Source organism: Anarrhichthys ocellatus, unplaced genomic scaffold (genome assembly GCF_004355925.1).
Source record: "Anarrhichthys ocellatus isolate YVR2014 unplaced genomic scaffold, GSC_Weel_1.0 scaffold3, whole genome shotgun sequence".
NCBI lineage: Eukaryota > Metazoa > Chordata > Actinopteri > Perciformes > Anarhichadidae > Anarrhichthys > Anarrhichthys ocellatus.
The window spans coordinates 10,375,605-10,395,568 of record NW_022280033.1 but is presented as its reverse complement, the minus strand read 5'-3'; the positions used below and the strand labels follow the sequence as shown (position 1 = coordinate 10,395,568).

Here is a 19,964-nt window from a genome sequence, read left to right as displayed (position 1 = left end):
TTAAATCAATATTTCATATCTGAAGATGAATGTCTTTGGGAGCTGTGTAATGGGCAGCAATACATACTGGTCATTGCTGCATATTCATTCTCTTCAGGTGATTCAGATCATGTGTTGCAGAAACTAGCTTCCTGTGACTTAATCATTTTATAAAATGCCCCGCCCAACACGGCACCTTCATACCTTTCAACTGCACTTCTTGGTACACATATGAGTAAGAATTAGTCACATTCATTTCCTTCTTCAGAGTCATTTGTTAGGGCATTTGACATTTTTCGAAATTAAACTGGATGTTAGTCTTCTTCTAGACTAGAGGCTGTTGTGGAAGTAGACAGGCCCAAGCAGCAGAGTTATCATAATTCTGCTGCTTGGGCCTGTCTACTTCCACAACAGTAAGGGCTTACAGGCACATTGGCTCAGATTGACAGACACACATACATTTCCACAAGTTGTTTGATTCTCTTTGCAGCTCCATCGCTGCTATGACCAAAGAGATTTTGTTATCAACCTTTCAGCTGTGAATAAAATATGTTCGGTCTGAGCCTTGGCCCAAGCCTAGAGATTCTGAGCCTTATGTGTATTTTGTGTTCCAGATATTGCTGCTACGTATTTTGTATTTTATTCAAAAAAAACTCTCTTATGCTGTTTGAAGTATATGTGTATCTTTCCTCTGAACTTATCCCCTTCAAGCACCTGTAGAGTTGATGCAGTTTGCTAGTGTCACCCTCCCTCTTGTCTCTGACAAATATCGTTACACACCCATCCATCACGTTCCTCTCCTTTTCAGGAAAATTGACATTAAACATCAATTTTAGACTAAATGAATAAAACATAGACTGCCTGTGATGGTAAATTCTGACGGGTGCTTGCGGGGGTTAGTGTGTGTGTGTGTGTGTGTGTGTGTGTTGCTGTATTTGCGGGCGTGGAGTGTGGGCCCACTACTGTAAGCCATATCACAGTGTGTGGTAATGGCACTCACAGTGGGAAGGCAGTTGTTCATTGCCATAAGGATAACTTACGGTTCTCCAAGCTTAAGCCCCCTGCTCGTGTGCTTTACTGTGGGGTGAAGAGGACACACTCTGCCAGGCTGAGCTGCATGTTGTCTCATATTACTGTATAATAGGCAATACGAAAACCCAGCGGGAAGCAGCTTTTAATCCTTGTGTTTGGATAGAGTGACTTGCGGGCCAGAAACAGAGAGATATATTCATTTAAAAGATTTTGTTCCACTTCATTTGAGATTATTATTTTGCTGGCGGCAACGCCAAGTTGTGACAAGTGTTTTGTCATTTGATAATCTGTTCACATGATATTAAAAAAAGGATCTTAAAGTGAGGGAATAGAAGGATAGAAAGCCACAAAGGGAGAAGACTGGAAGGGATGGATCGAGACTGAAAGATGCCACGTCTGAGCACTCACATCCATTTTAGGAACACACTCGTTTTGTCGCCAGACATGTGAAGATTCTCACTCCAATTATCTCGCTTGCACTGATTATTCTTGTCTGTTGTTGACACCTACTGACTCGTACATTCACAGTCAAAATAAAACGGTGGCCTAAAAATAAACTCCTTGTGGAAGTTCACGGTCAGAGCCTTTGCAGGAAAAAGTTCCTCTTTGAAGATCTATATTTAAACATTACATCTCTGTTACGCACGTAGTGCCAATTTTATGCACACGCAATGGCAGTCCAGATCAAGTTATTAAAGGAAGAGCGACAGTTGGTTTGTAGTTATTTGTGCACTCCGTGTATGCTGAATAATCCCGCTGTGTATCTGTTGCTTGCTTTCTCATCCTTTGTTTTCTCTGGCATTCATCCCACTGTTTTAGCCCTAATCTGCTCCATGCTGTTCACATTTTCTCTCCGTTAAGCTGATCAAGTCAGTACTCTAGTGTCTATATCAGGGTGGTCTCTGCACTTTCTGCTTCTTATACCCACTTTCAACATGATTTAAAGCAGGTTACAGGCTTCTCACCTCCGACCAGCTCTTCGACTTCCTCTCAAGAGATACTGGGGGAAAGACAAGAAGCTAGAAATGATGTGATTCAATTTCAGTTCTCGCCCAAAGCTAAGGCCGGTGGGAGCTGTCTAATTGAATGGTGCAGTACACCAGACTGTTCCCGTCATACCTCATCTCTCTAAAGGAGAGCACTATCAGATTGGCCTGCTGATCTTCAGCTGCTTGTAGGTCAGTTTGCTGTGCCAGCGGGGCTTTCAGGTGGAAGCCTTGTCCCTTTCACCTTTCCTTCTGCTCCACACTTCCTGCATAGTAACAGCTCTCAAGCCTGCTTCTTATCCCCCCTTCAACTTCCGCTCCCTTCACCTCCATCCCTCCCTCATCTTCTTCCCCCTTACGAGAGAGATGTGAAACATCAGCTTCATCTATCATGTGTATACACACACACACACACACACACACACACACACACACCTCAAATGTGCTAAAAATAAAATCATATTAGCAGCAGGGAGTGTGGGGAGTGAAAGGGGGCAAAATAGGTGTGAAAGGGGGTGTTGGAGAGAGAGGAAAAGAAAAATGTGACGCAGAGGAGGAACTGAAGGAAAATGTTTTATATTTTTGATTGTTTTTCTCTCACTGGAACTTCTTCTAGGATTGATACATCCCCCCAGAATTAGACCATGATGCTTCTCATGTGTGAATAAGCTTTGTACAAGCTTTGTTGGTTGGCTTGGTTATAACCACAGATTATAGACATGAGCTAACTCGTATAGTTTCTGAAGGGTTTAGTAAAGCCTGATTTATGGTGGATTAGGACTGGTGGGGGCAGAACATTTTTCAGCATAGAGGGAAGAGTATGGAGGGGTGACGGTCTCATAATTCTGTTGTCTGAGCAAACATGCATCCAAAAACTACTCTCTTAAAGATTAAACATCCTATCTTATTCTCATCAATATATTGCAGTATAATCTGACACGGTGCAGTAAAGCTGTAACTGATTCATCTCTGTCCTGAATCCAAATAATCTCTAGTTCTTTAAAAGCCCTTCTGGGGACAGGTGTTGCAAATTGGCATTTGCTATAATGACACTTGCATCGGTTAGCTGTTTGAGTTGTTACATGTATTCAAGTTTTGTTCTTGTGTTTGGAAAACAAATAGTAAGAAACTGGACATCTTAGTTATTCAAGCTGTCTTTCTCTGTGTCTCTGTCCATGGTGCTGAAACACAGATACTTACACGAGGCACTCATTTTCTGTTACTTTTAGCCTTCAACTTTTGTCTGAAAAGTTTCCATTTAATGAACTGAACAATTTTTATTTAAATTTTTTGCTGGGTATACATTTTTTGTAGTTAATTGGCTGAAACGCCCATTACTTTGAGAAATGATCTATTATAATGCACATCAGGCGCAGAGGGACACACAAGAATGAAGAACACATTAACATATAGGTTGTCCTAAGTCTGTATGATAAAAGTAAAATATATAAATAAAGTAAATATAGAATGTAAATATGGCTTGAAATATTATAGTGCTCCAACTGGCACTTGCTCCAGGTCTTTCTCCTTGAACTCTGACTAGCCAAGTGAAACACCCTCAACCTTTTCACTTCTCTCTGCACTCGGAGAGAATGAGTAACATTGTTGCACAGAGAGCAAAATTCTCAGATGTATCCAGGTAGCCCCGACATTCATGTCTGCATGTATCATATGGTGAAAAAAAAACAACCCTCTTTACCGCTGAAGTTGAACTTGCAACGATACAGAAAATGTCCTATATTGAAGACATGGTTACTTATGTATTAACTTACAACCGGCCCCGATATTTCTGATGGCTCCGTGTCAGCAGCCAGTGATAAATCTTTTAGAGCTAAGAGAATTAGACTTTCTGTGGAATAGCCAGCTGTAAAGTCAATCCATTCACATCCACTAAACTGATGACATGATAAGCTGCATTTGTTTTCAACAACCACCCTGGCCAGGAAAACAAGTGGGCCTGTAGTTATGCAAGACTGTTAGATAAAGAGAGGATTAAATAGTTCTAAACTGAATGAGAACACCATCTACTAGTTTAATTTTGACCCTGGACAAATGCATAGAGAGGACTGGCTGTGGCCGTGTGTTAGGTTATTGATCTTTCCTTATTATCGACGAATCTCCGTCAGACACAGATACACTTGAGCCTCCACCACTGAACCATACATGCAGCGAGAAGCATCCCCAACACACAGGCATGTGTTCATACATAAAGACCTATACTCTTGATATGAAATTCGGGACATTCAATTTTCACCTTAATGACTTGCTCTCAATTCTTCAGGGGAAATTTTTAGTAGTATTTTGATAAATAATTAATTTTCTAATCAGCTCTTTCCAGCCAGCCCCTCAGTCATTAAAGCCTAACTAACTCAATGGAAGTGTATTTTCCATCCTCCGTTGACAAGTTCTCTTGGCAGGTGGATAAATTTACTGCTAACTATAGCTATCAGAGCAGTGAATAAATGTAAGCTATTAAAGGCCTCCGGGATCTCTGTTATACTCCCACTGCTGTATGAATGTGAGCACAATGTGGACACCCGACTCTTAATTTCACTGCAAATTTAACACTTTAGGGCTTGTTTTTGCAGCCGTACACTACATAAAAGAGCACCTTATAGCTAGTGCTGTGATAACAGATTATAGAAAAGTGTACTTGAATAACCTTTCTTGTATGTAAATAGACATGTATGAGGTAATGTTACAAAAGTATGACTTTAGTTATATTTATGTTTTCTCATGGTCTAAAGGTATGACCACTCTATATTTCCACTGAACTATATTTCCCCGTACAAAAAGGAAATGATGCCATGGCTCTGATGCGGATAATGAAAGAATATTGATTATGACAAACAGTGTACGTGAGTGACAATACAGCTTGTAGTCTGGTAGTGTGATAATGTACTACGACTAGTGAAGAAACAAGCTGGAATAATAACGTCTCCACTGTTTCTGTTGGCCGACTGGGCACATCTGTGCAGGGAAAAGGTGAAAAAGGTGAACTCTGACCTGTGAATCCACAGGAGGCTGAAGCTCACAGCTTTTTTAAAGTTATACAAGGGCTGCAATCTAATTGATTAATTTCTGCCAATTACATTGTCGATTAATTGAGAAATTGTTTGGTCAAAAGAAAATCAACAATATTTTCTAGAGCCTGATATAACATTGTAAAATCTTCATACATTTCAAATTTGTCTTTTTAAACCCCCCAAATAATCAATTCACTAGCATGAAAGATCATCAATTATTTATGAAAATAGTTGCTATTGTTTCAGCTCTAACAAATACTGTAGATGTTTGTATCATGTTAAATTAAGAAACCCCCTGACGTGTAAGCTTAATGGAAAAACAGATGTTATGTAGTGACTCATTTTTTAATAAACTGTATGTGTGCTGACACACTATAGGGCACTGCAGTATTTCAATATGGATCTATGCTCACAAAGAAATATGAACATTAGACTGTAAGCTCATCCATCAGAGAGGTGCCACTAGAAAAACACAAAGTAGGTAAAGTGTGTGACACCTCTGCAAATTGGAAACAGGTTGCCATGATCTGAATAATAATCAGCTGTTGGTCCGTGTTGTTTTCTCACCATGAACAGACTTCACTTCAGTCCACCTGGAAGATGACAGAGACCCACATATCCAGGCGACCTTTGTGTGGTTGTTTAAATGACATCTTTCTCAACTGCTCAAACAAACCAAAATATAGGAGTAAAACATTATACCTTAAGTCATATTTATATGCCAATGTGAAAATACAGTCAATTTGAAAATTGGAGAGAAAAACACAAGCATGTGTGACTTATTTAAAGGAACATTGAATTAGATTTATCCCATCCCTCTTCTTTTATTTTCCTCCTTCGGTCTTTCTTTCTGGGTCACACTCTTTGTAATGGACAACAGTGGGTGCAAACAAAGAAAGGATGCACATCAGGCCTATCCAGCAGGGAGGCTGGTGGTCAGAGGCACTAAAAGTCTGATGGTCCCCAACTGGGACAGAGCTGCCTGTTCCATTCAGCCATCCAGGCATGAGGACGCCAGGCCTCGGACAACCTTGAGAGGCTATGCTGCGGACTTCTAGTCAACATGACGGAGAGGGAGCAAGAGAGAGTGAGAAGAGGGTGAGAGAGGAAAAGGATTGTGGTGATAGGAGTGTGTTCCGGGGTAGTGATGCATAAAAAGAGAAAAGGAAGCGAAGTTAAGCAGGAGGAAACCCAACCAGCGAGAAGGAAGAAGCTGAAGGAGGCGACAAAGTTAAAGAAGAGATAGTACTGAAGCTGGGATGAGTAGAATGCGTCTATTGTCTCTAAATTATATTTTCAGATACATGTGGGGTTACAAAACTTTTCTCGGCTGAATAATTGTACAAAATAAAATTACAAGCAACAAACTTATTAAATAAATAATTAAATAGATGATTAAATATGTCAAGCCCCGCTGAGAGACTTCATCATTCCTGATTGACAATAACGCTCAACGGCTCTATTCTCTCCGTGACTGTAAATGTGTCACTTGCTAGTCAGCTTCTTGAGTGGCACTTGTCTGTCATCTTTTCGCGCTGCATCAACTTGATGTCTGTCAGCCAGTTTTGGGCTCCAGAAATATGTTTGTGTGTGTGTAACCATGCCTCTGGGTGGCTGTCACAGTTGTGAGGTGATATGTCATTTAAAGACTTTGTAACACAAAAAACACACAGACAGACACACACAGGAAACAAAAATAACCTTTTACTCTTCTAATAAAAATATGATTTATTTTTTCCAATAATGTATTTGGATGATTTTACAGTTTTAGATGAAATTCTGATCATGTTTCTAATTTATGTAAAAGATTACGAGATTTTGTAGTCACAACGTGCTTGTGTTTTATGTAGGAACCACTGCATCAAAGTTCATTATTTGCTTTGTAGATATAAAACAACAAAAGGGCACGTAAAGGGCAAAATATTATACTCCATGGAGGATGAGCAGCGTGTACTAGATTAGCACTCTTGATCAAGTATAATATTATACCAACAAGTACGAGTTAGTAGTATTAGTAGTTCTAGTTATTTGATTGCCCCCACAAACAAGTCTTTGTGTCCTTGCTGCAAGTCAAACATATTCAAATCAGATTCGTATAGAAACCAGAACATACACCACATCAGTTATGTGTCTTACTCAAGTGTGTCATGCGTTATTAATACTGTGATGTCCTTGAAAGGTTGCATGTTCAGAGCACACATGATTACTAGATATACTTCAACATTTCACATGCGTGTCACGTATTACATGTCAAAGTGTGCCGTTATATCTTGAGTTCACCTTTGTTCCCTTGTCGTTATTGTTCACGTCACAACTAATAATTTCATCACCACCGCGGTTTGCTCCTCCCTAGTTTTCTCACCTCACACCCTCCTATCAATCACAGAGATGTGTTCAGTCTGCTCCTACTCTCTGTTCTGTCCATCTCTTGAGTCTGCATGATGTCAGTCTGACTCCATTTCCTCAGATCCAAGCCTTTTGTGTGTGTGTGCGCACATGTGCATGTGCTCACACACACACACACACAGGTATGGGTATGTGTGATCCCATCAGTTCCCACCCCCAGTTCTCCAAATCTGATTCCTCTCAGGGCTATTTTTAGCTGTGGAGGCCCACTCCACACTGTAACACCTCATGACCCGTGTTCCTACCTGCCTTTGTGAAAAAGGAGCACAAGACAAAAGCAGCATCACTGTGTGTCTGTGTGTGGGCGTGTCTGTGTGTGTGTGCGCGCGGTGGGGTGTGGACGATTTCCAGAAATTTAGCTTCTGGTTACTCACCACATGTTACGAGGGTTTCACTTAAGGTTCCCTCATTCTGTGTTAACTTAATACAATACATACAAGAGCATTTGTGGCAATATGTGACTCCTGTTTTACCGCCATATGTAAACAGCCTTCATGTAAATACACACACATGCAATCATAGCCATGTGTGAATAGACAATGGGTCAGTCAAATTATTTATTTATTTATATATATATATTGAAAACCGTATTAGCTAAAACACAAACACACACAAACATCAATGATAGTGATTACAGTTAGAGCAAAGGTATTGTAAAAATCTGTGAATGAACTTTATTTGCACATTAACATTAAGTTCCCTTTGGAGGTACAACAGTCATTGTTTCTATTAACATATACAATAGTGAATTAAGCCAAAAGTGTCTCAAATTGCTCCCTATTTACTCTATAATAAACTATATTTATTGTACAGCATTTAATTTGACCGTCTAAGTAAATGTAGCCCTAAAATACACTTACACAATAACACCACAATAGACTACAATAGTGTTGTTCATGGCATGTACACTACTTTCTGCTAACAATCCCTCAAGTCAATGCTCTGCATTTTGCAGATGAGAAAATGACTGTGACAGGTGACTGTCAGTTATGACGCATAATGATGGTGATTCATTAGTGATGTCTATTTACTGCTCACTGCAGAGTAAACTATTGAGGTTCTATTACTGTATATAAGGCCTAGTGAATGTGTGAATCAGTGCCTGATTTAGGACCCCTTTTATTTTTTATCTGCTTGTGTTTTAATATATCTTCACTTACACACACACAGACACACAGAATGCTGGCGACGCCAGCATAAGCTTTAACTATTTTATTAGCTAGAGACAGACACTGTTGAGGACATAGAGGACCTCATGAGTGAACAAACAAAGAGGTCAATAGTGAGAAAACCAGCAGACAACCATTGATCATGGCTATGACCCATCGTATTCCTGCTGGCAAGGATTGATTGATAAAGCCTGGAAATAGAAATCTCTTCAGACAACTACTGTTTACTTCAAAGATCCTCTGGGAGGTATATGCAGCTCCTCTAACTCCACTCTGCCTGCATGCATGTATTGGTAGGTGTGCCCTCTCTGCAGAATACTAATGGGCACCGTTGCCTGCACGGCCATGATAATGAAGTTTGTCATGTCCACAAGGTCTTCTAATATCAGAGAGACAGCGGCACAAAAACTTAACTGTGTGTGCAGTGCAGCACATGCTGAACTGTGTGTGTATGTTACCATGTGTGCTATGCATGTATGCTGGATCAATACGTTCACCTGCGCAATATAATAGATTAAATGGGAATGCCTGTCCGTGTCGGTTTTACCAATACATGGAGCAGAGTGAAAATGGATGGAGCAGATGCACACACACACACGCGCACACACGTGTTTGTGTGTGTGTGTGTGTGGCTTTGTGTGCACCCAAAACTGGGGAATTGATGCTATGTGTCGTGTCTATTTCTCTCTTGCCCACTCTCGCTGGTGACAGTTGACAGGTTTTAACACAATAGAGCGTTTGACTGGGCCTGGCTGTCAGAGACAATCACAGCTTTAACTCCTTTCCTGTCTCCTCTCCTCTCCCATTAAATATGCTTATCATTAAAAACGAATTAGCCATTGAGATGACATCTCCAGTCTTTCTCTACCTCCACAGTTTTCTACATTATATTTCTTTCCCTTATGTAAACAACTGGCTGCACCATTTGACTCATAAACAAATTGTCCCTATGTTTAGGTACTGATTCCTGATAATTCATCTTGTGTGTGTGTGTGTGTGTTTTTATTTTTATGCTTGCTCATCAAGAGTGTGTCATCCACCCTCAGTGACTTTGCAGAGTTTTGTGTGCGCAGTACAGGCAGATTTGTCTTTTATTATAGGTTGGATCATTTTGTCCCTTTTGATTAGCGGGTGAATAAGCGTAGCGGCAGCTCCACGTGTTTGTTGCCACTGTCCTGTTTTTCAACTGACACATTCATTTAGATTCAAACGGATGGACTATGGGGCCTAGCAACAGTATTTGCCCTTAACTCGACTGAGTCAGTCAAAATGATGACTTCATTTGGCAGTTGATTCCTTTAACAGACGCAGTGACAGAGAATGTGCACATGCTGTAATTAAAGGTGTTTTGTATTCTATGCAGATTCCCTTTAAAGTCAGGCATTTTGCTGCACTGCTAGCACAGGTTAGCCACGTCAGGTCACTGTACAGGTCAAGGTCTTTTTTTAAAGATCTTTTACCTTTGATGTACATTAAACCTGTGACTCTTCAGTTATTACCTCGTCTCGCCAACCGCCAGAGCACTCGGCTCTGTGCCAGGCGTTGTATGCTGTTCTATTAAAGGTGAAGCTAAGGACTTGCTGCTTAGATGGTGTTACAGACTTGGCACCAGCTCAAAACTGCCGCATGTTTTATCAGTCTCGTGGATATGGACAGAACATTTGAAAGTCAGGGGTAGGGCTATCTACCAGAACATTCTGTGCACATTCACGTCTCTGTGTGTGCTTGAAATACTTTGAAGTGTATGTAAATACTTTAATCTACACTGACCTCTAGTGGAGGTTGATTGAAGTTGCACTTGTTTGACCGAACATACTGTGACACTGATGTGTTTTCGTGATGAAGGCGACTTTCTCAATACATTTCTATTTTAAGATGCCTCCTTTCCGAATGCACCCTCACCTTCTATATTATTTCCACAATCCAGACTCGCTCCTGTATTATTTTGTAATTCTCATTCCTCTCTGACAGACTGCTGGTCTGTCTTTCTTCCCTCTCAACCTTCTTTCCCATTCTCTTTCTTTTCTCCCAGTAGATCTCTAGCCATCCAGCACCTGCTCCTTGGTACAGTGAAATTCAAAGTGCGCTCACTCTGCATTCAATTCGTGGTATAAATAATACATTGTTTGTTTTGAACCTTGCTGTTTTTGAACTTTTTTTGTGTGCTTGCAGCGTCAAAAAGCTTACAGTACATTGTTACCCGTATATATCTCAAAACAGCCTTTACCATTAGCTGTAGCTGCGTCTGTTGTTTGTGTGCTGTGCTGGCCCACCCATGTCGCTGCTCAACATCTATTGTGTCTTCTCGTGGAGCACGACAGCAACTACTACAACACTAGTTTATAAGACATACTGTCACAGCACAAACTATACATAAATGAAGGACATAAAGGGCCTCATTCAGACCAGTTGAATGGTTGAATGATGGTAGGCTGCTTTTCTTTTGTAGACATTTACAATAGCAGCTAGATCATGAGGGAAAACGACACACGCCTTATCAAAACAGGTGGTGTATGACGACGTGTGTTTGTGTGGGTCAGTGGTGGATGAAGTACTCAGATCTTTTACTTCAGTAAAAGTATACCACGTTGCAGAATTACTACTTACTTAAGTATATGTACAAAATTATTGTCATTACATACATAAAGTACAAAACATAAAAAGCAGTCATTATGCAGAGTGGCCCATTCCACTCCATTTAATTTGAATTATTGATGCATTAATATTTAAATAGATTTAAGTATTTATTTTCCTCTGGATTGTAGTAGAATTATAAAGTAGCAGAAAATATGAAGGCTCAAGTAAAGTACAAGTACCTCAACATTGTACTTAAGTACAGATACACACTATTATGTGTGTGATTCCACCCACAGTGACGGGGAAACCCGACTGTGCCTCTGATTATCTCTGAGTGCAGCTTAACACATAACACACATGCTGAGCGGTGATCGGGGTCACTCCTGTGTCGGGTATGTGGATTTTTAACTCTGTGGTCATCCTGAGCGACACTAAGGAGGTCATTGGAGGCATTTATGCACTCATCATCATGTCAATACTCCCACTGTCGTACTGGCTGTTTATGGGGAAAGGTGAGTAGCACATTCTAAAAAGTTTTGAGTTTTTCAATGCATTTTTTATATCATTGATACAGCAGCCAATAAGTGACAAGAATACAGGAGTGTATATTTAAGTGGACAAAACAAAGCATTAGGGCATTGACGGAAGGTACTGCGAGGAAGTTGGATATTCTCATGTGTGTAGGAAAGTATGGATGAAAAAAAAAGAACTACAATGAATGAATTTGCCACTGTTTGCTCTATTTCAAACAATTAAAATAATTACACTGTCTGATATTTGCCCTTTGTGCCCACTAGATGTCCCAGTCTAGCTGACCCAGGGTTTAAAAAACGCTACCTCCTTCAGTTTCCAGTCGAACCATCTCTTCTATCTCACTGTATATCTGTATTGATTGTCTGTGTGGCTCAGCTCACAGTGTGACGTGGAAAGTAAAGACAACATGTCTGGCAAGACATCTGTCTTGTTGATTTGGTGATCATTCCAGCCCTCGCGTGATGTTGTAGCGTCAAGTGAAAGCGCTACGGGTGGCGGCTGGAGGGGGATTTTGATCTCGGTACTCGTAACGCTTTTTTTCAAAAATAATTTGCCATTGATTCTCTGTGTGCTTGTGTTTGTGAGTTTCGCTCACTTAAGCATGGTCGGTCAAGCTTTATTGAAACAGAGATCAATAGTCATGTTCTCCAAGTAGCACATTCTGTGGATTAGAGAATTTAACATGCAAGGATCGATACACGCCTCAGCCGTAGCAGCTTTATTGCCATGAAGTTCCGACCTTCATCGCTGTAGACAAATGCATTTCTTTGTACTACAAGATAAGAACGTGCAGGCCTGAATTCTGTCATAAATCCTCCGCTGCTTCAAGTCACAGTCTGTCTACCTGGTTTTTCAGATTACTGATTCATAACATTCCCCTGAAGAGATATGAGTGAATAAAGCCTATCACTTCATAAAACCCATGAACCCATCAGCACTCTCTCTCGAGTTTAGCACCTATCAATTGACTGGCTTCCCTTCAGTGCTCACGTCCGACAGCATCTCTTACAGTGTATTTAGCAGCAGAAAAAATTTGGAAAAATCAATCAGAGCCAGAGGGGAAGGAGAGGAAGTGAGGTAATTTGTGTTTTGTTTTTAGAGCTGAGTGACTCTTTATTTTCTAATATGATAGGTCATATCAGAGACAAAAGACAGAGCACAAGTCTGTGTGTGGAAAGATTTTTCACTATGACGAACTTCATCAGTCTGAGTTGTCTCACCGGGGCACAAAGGCATCAGGGTCAAGAGAGAAACCTCAGGACATTTTTCTTTCCTTCTTTCGGTTAAACGCCTCATTATGACTATTTTCCCCAAAAAATGTGGTCAAGAAATCGGCAGGAAAATATTTTTATGACAATAACTACAATATAAACAGGCTACAAAACCTGTCGCACATTACACAAAAGAGCACAAACTATTTCTAGTATAAGTATTGCACATATGCACATAAATATTTGAGGATTCAGAGACAATCCAAATACATTAGAAGTAAAAAATCGACCCAATGTGCCACATCTTGCTACACACTGAGAGGATTAAAATGCACTTTTGTCTGGAAAGCATTCCTAGACAATCATGTCATGTGACACTGTAGAGGGGAAACAGTTGAGGTGATAACTGTGTCTGCTCATTTGTTTTGAATTTTTCAGAGAGCTATTTGCTATTTGTAAAGTAGGGGAGGAGAAAGGTGAGGGAGTAGAGGACACATCTGCAGGTCCAATTTTCTATCATGACAGCCAGAATGAGCTGACCAATCCTCCTGGAGGGGAGAGATACTGGAGGGTAATAAAGAATTGATTCCTCTTCCCTCTGTGCTTTGCAGATCGCCACACAGAGGGACCTGACCTTAGTGTCTTTTCAGTTTGTCCTTCCTTTGTTGCTTCATGTTCTGTTTTAATAAATAAGAGGGCAGAGGAGGAATCATTTATAACCAACAAGCCAAGCTCCGATTTCTTTCTTTCCCCCTCTCTCTGTCTCGTTTGTGAGTGTATGGTTCAATATTTCTCTGTTGACATTGTCCGTGTCTGAAATGGGAGCTCAGCAGGAATACAGCGGGTATACATTACTGCTATAGAGTGAGGAGAAATTGTTCTGCTGTGGCGACGTGTTTGTCTGCATACACACCATATTTGAGAAGAGTGACGTGACATAAGATTAGGTTTCCTGTCACCTTGTCTGACTCATTTGTCTATGCGTGTGAGTATACTTTGACCCATGTGGCATGCTGCCGTAGAGCCCAGTTAAAAAATGGAGGAACAGGAATGTCAACAAAGAGAAACAACAGCAAGAGTGTGCGCAGTCACATTTGTTAAAAACCTTTGCTGTGACTTGACTCTCACAACCTTTTCCTCTCACCCAATATTCAGAAAGGAAGAACGCAAAGAGTGAACATCACACTTATTTTTGTAACATTAGGAGAAGCGATACCCTCCCTGGGAGTCGTGGTGGGAGGGGCAGAACCTCGGATAGTGGCTAACAGTCGCAGATGCACAAAAGTATCACAAAATGACTGACTGATCATTTCCTGTGTTAAACCCCTCCTAATACCTTCAAACCACTCAGTGCCTCCTTGCATGTGAAAGTGAATGTGGTTCTGCGGGTTTTAGTAGTAACTATTAGAATTAAAAATGAAAGACCTGAAACCTGGTATAAACTGGGTATGAGTTGAAAGGTTCACTGATTCACAACAACTGACTAGCAATTGGTGATAGCTGTAAAGAGGAAATGTGTATGCAAAATTGTTCTCTTATTGACTGTTCACTGTATGATGTATGGTGAACAGGGACCTATTTTAGACGCAGCTCAAAAGTTTTCTTGCAACAAAGATGACTACAATTTCCCATGGCATCAATGAATTCAAGAGGGATTGCTTCATATTAAAGTAACAGTTCTGTTTGAGAAGGATGTTATTGAAGCTTTCCCTCACCTGTTCATATAAAGTCACATTTTATTACTTGCAAGACAGATATTTCTCTCTCGGGCACAGTAACATCAGCACCAGAAGCCCCTGTATGCATCTAGGAAATTGTTGTGTTTAGCTCCTATATCTGTTGTCATCTTTGATGTTTTGCATTTGCTGTACCAAAGCCAACAATCCTTTGCCCATTGAGCTCTGATAGCGACACAATAAGAAAGTTAATGAGACAATGCATCGACCGGCAGGCGTACAGGCTCCAAAGCAGAGGCGGCTATCTCCATACAGTGAGAACACACATTTGATATGTCCCATATATGTCCCAACTATATTGAATTCGGATGAACATAAATATAGTTTCTTTCCATTACTTAAATCTGGCTTTTACCGCTCTCTTCCAGCTACCAAGGAAACCACATTAGGCAAATCAATGAAGGTAATGTCACTGGAGAGGGAGGGCATACCTCAACTCTCTCACCCAACCAAACAATCTGTCTCACTGTGTGTGTGTGTGTCGGTCTCTCTCTCTCTCTCTCGCTCTCTCTTTCTCTCTCTCTCGCTTTCTCTCTCTCTCTCTCATTTTCTATGCCATATCTCCCACACATCCATCCTCTCCTCTCTTTATCTGCCGCCTCTCCCTCACTCCTTCTTTCCCCCTCACAACACTCGCTTCCTGACAACCACTGCCAAAGGACTAGCGCAGCACATCCCAAGTTTCCATTACTCAACGGGGGCCTGGAAGAAGAAAGAGAGAGGAGAAGAAAAGAACAAAAAACCTTAAACTTTAGCACAGGTGTTGTGGCAATCTGGAGCTGTGTTGCAGCCTGTAGCTCCAGCAGTGTGGCCTCCAACAGGGATTAAGAGGGGTTGCCTGGGGCCAGGTTTTGGGTGACGGAAGAGAAACGCCCATCGAACCAGGCTGCTTTATTTCTTATTTCTATTACAGTTAACATAGTTTTACCATCAGTCTCATATTCTTAAATTAGAATACTAGATTAGATCGAAGTGGATACAAGTCAGTAAGTAGGTGGAAGACGACTCGGCTGAGCTAAAGTTGGACAAACTGGTCAGGTTGGGTACAGTTGGACAGGTGTTCAGTCGCTGGCCCGACCCGACCTGGCTCGGTGGCGCAGTGCTGGGCGATGACAGACGGCGGTCCCACAGGATGTTGAATGTGGATGGCTTGGAGGTGATCGCTGTGCTGGTGGTCATGGGTCTCTTCATCAAGGTTCTGGAGCAGTTTGGGATGTTCGAGCCCATCGGAGGGGAAGGTAATGGATTTTCTCAGAGATTTAATGGTTTAATAACGGGACAGTAACGGTGCAGTAAAAGTTGAGTTCACAGATTTTATAGGTGGGGTGGGTGTTTTTCGAGTGTGTGCATGAGCTGAGACGCTGATACTTTCATCTGCAGTGCCCATTCAGTCTGGTTCTGAGTGGGCTGCAGGTCTGTCTCAGGGTTTAGGTTACCAGTGCAACTGTTGGCCATGCAACTCTCTCTGTCTCTTATCTCTCTTTCTCTTTCTCTCTTTTCTCTCTCTCTCTTTTCTCTCTTTCTCTCTTTCTCTCTTTCTCTCTTTCTCTCTCTCTTTCCCTCACACACTTACACACTCACACACAGAGAGTAACTTTAGCTGAGTGTGAGGCCTCCCTCTGCCCCTGGGGTGTGTGCTTTTACCATTTAATCGATAACACTATGGACAGAGTGGGTCTGAGTGCTGTGTAGAGAAACGTGTCTCACTGAGGGAGTGTCATCCTCACTGTCGGTAGTCCCATTAGCCTTCGTGGAGCTGTATGAAGACAGAAAATAGGGCTCATTGTCTTTGCTGCAGATCATAGGTCAACATGCTTTGTGGTTGAGTTGATGTGATTTGACAAACATAATTAAATTCCAGTGCTTCATTAAGGGATTTTTTTGTTTTACACTAAAACTATTTTTTTTTTTAAAGACAGAAGATTGATTTGTGGTTCATCAGCGGTCGACCATATACTCAATTAGAAGGTCATTTCACAGATGTTTAATTATAGTTTAACAAAATGAAACATTTACTGAATGATACTTTTACAACACTTCAAATAGCGCCCTGCCTGTAAATGAAGGGTTGACTGAAAAGGTCCTTGTCCCGCTCTGGCTCACCCCCAGGATCTGTCACCACGTACCAAGGCCTTGTTTGTCTTATCTGGGTGACCTGTGCTTTGTCCCCCCTAAGTCCAATCTACTTTACCTTGTTCACACTCCCTTATCTATTCTCTTTTAGTGACAACAGGGAAGATGGGATTCTTATCTCCATTGTGTTTTTGTTTTACTCTGCTCATTGCCCAGAGTGCCCTACACAGTCTGACAGGGTCTTTGGTTTTCTTCTCATGAAAAGAATTTGCTCTTCTACACTCATTTTGAGTCGGCATGTGAAGGGAAAGCATGCAGTCTACAGCTCTCTGCATACTCATGCATAAACACACACACACACACACACACACACACACACAGGAGGCTCCATTTATACACACTCTGAGCATCAGTCTTCCCTATATTTTGACTATTCTTTATGGAATATGACAGAAGTAATATGTGTGCGTGTGCCAAATCCTCTGTGAGTACTTAAGCTAATGAATTTTCTCTGAATGGGGGAACTTAGTCTGAGTAATACAGCGTCTCTGCCATCTGCAGAATCATGTGCTCACTCGGAGGCTTGCAACCAATGCACAATCCATATAAGGGCATGTGATCTACACTTGACACACATGCTTCTGTTTGCTATTTGCGTCAAAATACTGGTGATGCCATCAAATGATTAATCAGCCGATCTATTTTGACCACGTGTTCCCCACGTGGGAAACTGTAAAACGCATTCTTTCATACTCATGTGTAATCTGTCCCCTTTCATAATAATCGTCTGCCAGGCCAGCTTCACTCCTCTTTAATTAATTAACTCCTCTTTAATTTAATAGTTGGCTGCTTGTGTGGCTGTGTTTTTTTATTTACTTCTCTCTCAGACTACTTACTGGTTGTGTGTACTTTAACGGAAACCCTTTCCCCCTTTACTTTGGCGTGACAAGAATAACACAAACATGGAAAAGTTTGCAATGTTGAAATAAGTGTCTTTGTTTCAGTCAGTTTTGGAAGAAAAAATAGAATCAAATATTAATCGTGGTTGAAATGCCTTTTCTCCCTTTTGCCAGACTCCTACTGAGTCATTTTCTGGTGAGACAGAGCGAGACAAGTAAAATACAGAGACTGTGAGAGTCCCATTACTTTAATGAGCTGTGTAGCTGACCTTACGCTGATTAAACATACACACACACACACACACACACACACACACATAGCATGCATATACTTTTGTGTTCTCTAGAGAAAGTGAAAGAGGAAAAGAGAAAGAGCTGGATGTGTGTGAAGATGCATAGAGTATGTGTGAGGTGCACTCTGGTCTGGAAGTGTACAGGGCTCTGATAGATTTAAAGCCAATGGCTAATGGCTAGAGTGTTTTCCATAGAAGTTTATGAGGTGGGAATTGGAGAGTTGTACAGTGGGATGTTCTGGGCTGAGTTGGATGGCAGCGTACCTTTTCTAACAACACAGCGACTTCCTTCACACTTTTCTTGTCCTGAAAACATTCACTGGATAGAATTTGTTGCCTTCAACTTACTCAAGATGCAAAATATATCTTTGCCTGAGCATTTTATTTCCTCCCACCCGTTTTAGATCACGCTGTCTCTCAGTGGATAGATGTGTCTAATTAGGAACGACCTGCTTGACTATGTGTGTTGCAGTGAGCTGTGGTCACTCTCTAGCATGAAAGGCATGGCATCCGGCCATATGCACCGCCTCTCTCAGCCTTTGATTTTTAGAATAAACTGCTGACACTGTGCTTGACGCGGTCCTGAATGTCAGGGACCTGTTCCATGCTGCTTCGTCACTTCTCAAAGGCTTTTGATATTTTAATGTTTCTCCTTGTCTTCATATCAACTCATACCATCGCAGCGGGATATATGAGCCATGTGCCAAAACAGCCTGCAGAATCTAAGCCTTAACTATTTAGAGCAACGTCTTACCTTGCTCCTACTGTTTCATTCACGTTCGATTATTTGGGTTTGATTCCTGTGGAGGACCGAAGGAGAAATCCAAGGATCTGGACTCCTTGATGTGACAAGAGGGCATTGATTTATACCGAATATTAAATATGCAGATTCCGTATATATGCTATTTGAACTTTTCATGTGTCAGTTTAAATTCTCAACTCATCTTCTTTATTGTACAAGTTAGATAAATACATAAAAAATATAATCGGACTCACCTCTTCTGTGCAGCTGTTTGATCCGGCATTGCAGTCATTACTCCACTTGTAAGCATATGTTTTTTCTAAGGAGCCACTTTTTAATGATGGAAAACCATCGCCACCCAAATCACAATAGGCCTTATCTATAAATCGTGTGAAGAGCAAATTTTGTGCGTAAATGTCACTGCACTTTTACGCATCCTCTTATATTATCTTGAAAAGGTAAACCAGCAATTTTGAAGAGATATGTGTTTAATATACGATAAATCACAACTTTGTTTCATGCGTGTCTTATTAAAAACATTTACACATGTTAAATACTTTATAAATGAGGCCAAATAAATGTATTTAGGCGGAGTTAACAGGCTATCTCATTCTTTTCATTTCCTCTCATCGGTTAAACAAACAGAATGTATGCTAGCCTTTCATATTAGATTCAATGTTATAAGTAGGTGACAAATATCAGAACAATACGAACATTCAAGCTCCTCCATGTGGCTCAAAGGTGTGCAGCAGATATAAATGTTGAATACAAGACTATAGAAGAAATTCTGCTAATATATTTGGCGACTGATAAAATTTGGTTAGCAAATATTAGCTAGCTAACACAGTAAACTGAGAGGGTGAACATGCTAAACATTATGCCTGCTAAACATCAGCAGTGTATTAGCATTCTGATCAGACTTTTGCTCAACGGCTCCAAATGAGTTTGGGAATGCTATGCTGTTTAGCATTAGCCATGATCATGTGTAAAAGAAAAACTTGTTCTGATGATGGATTAGCAACAGACAATGATAGGTATCTTGAATACAAAATATATATTGTATTTAGTTTTCTGGTGTCTGTCGCATATGTGAATGGTCTGATCTGTGTGTATGTGTGTGTCTGTGTGTGTGTACCTTTGATGAACACTATAGATTTAGCTCCATCATACAACATCCTCCATCCTTTTGCTGTATACAAAAGGCTCGGTAAATCCTTTTTCCTTCTTAAGAGGTTATTTGGCTATGATCAGCACTGTGTGTGTGTGTGTGTGTGTGTGTGTGTGTGTGTGTGTGTGTGTGT

The 19,964-nt window shown here is 40.9% G+C and overlaps 1 protein-coding gene across 4 annotated transcripts in view; it reads left to right on the top strand.

Moving 5' to 3' along the window:
• LOC116379120 (Kv channel-interacting protein 2) overlaps window positions 1-19,964 on the top strand; it is a 78,879-nt gene that overhangs the window by 42,541 nt on the left and 16,374 nt on the right. Inside the window, exon 1 of one of the 4 annotated variants that reach the window (XM_031841072.1) lies at window positions 15,228-15,894. The exons of the other annotated variants lie outside the window; for them this stretch is intronic. Within the exon in view, the coding sequence (XP_031696932.1) occupies window positions 15,789-15,894 (106 nt within the window). The 5' untranslated portion in view covers window positions 15,228-15,788. Of the gene's footprint in view, window positions 1-15,227; window positions 15,895-19,964 lie in introns of those variants that run through there. 4 annotated transcript variants of the gene reach the window in all.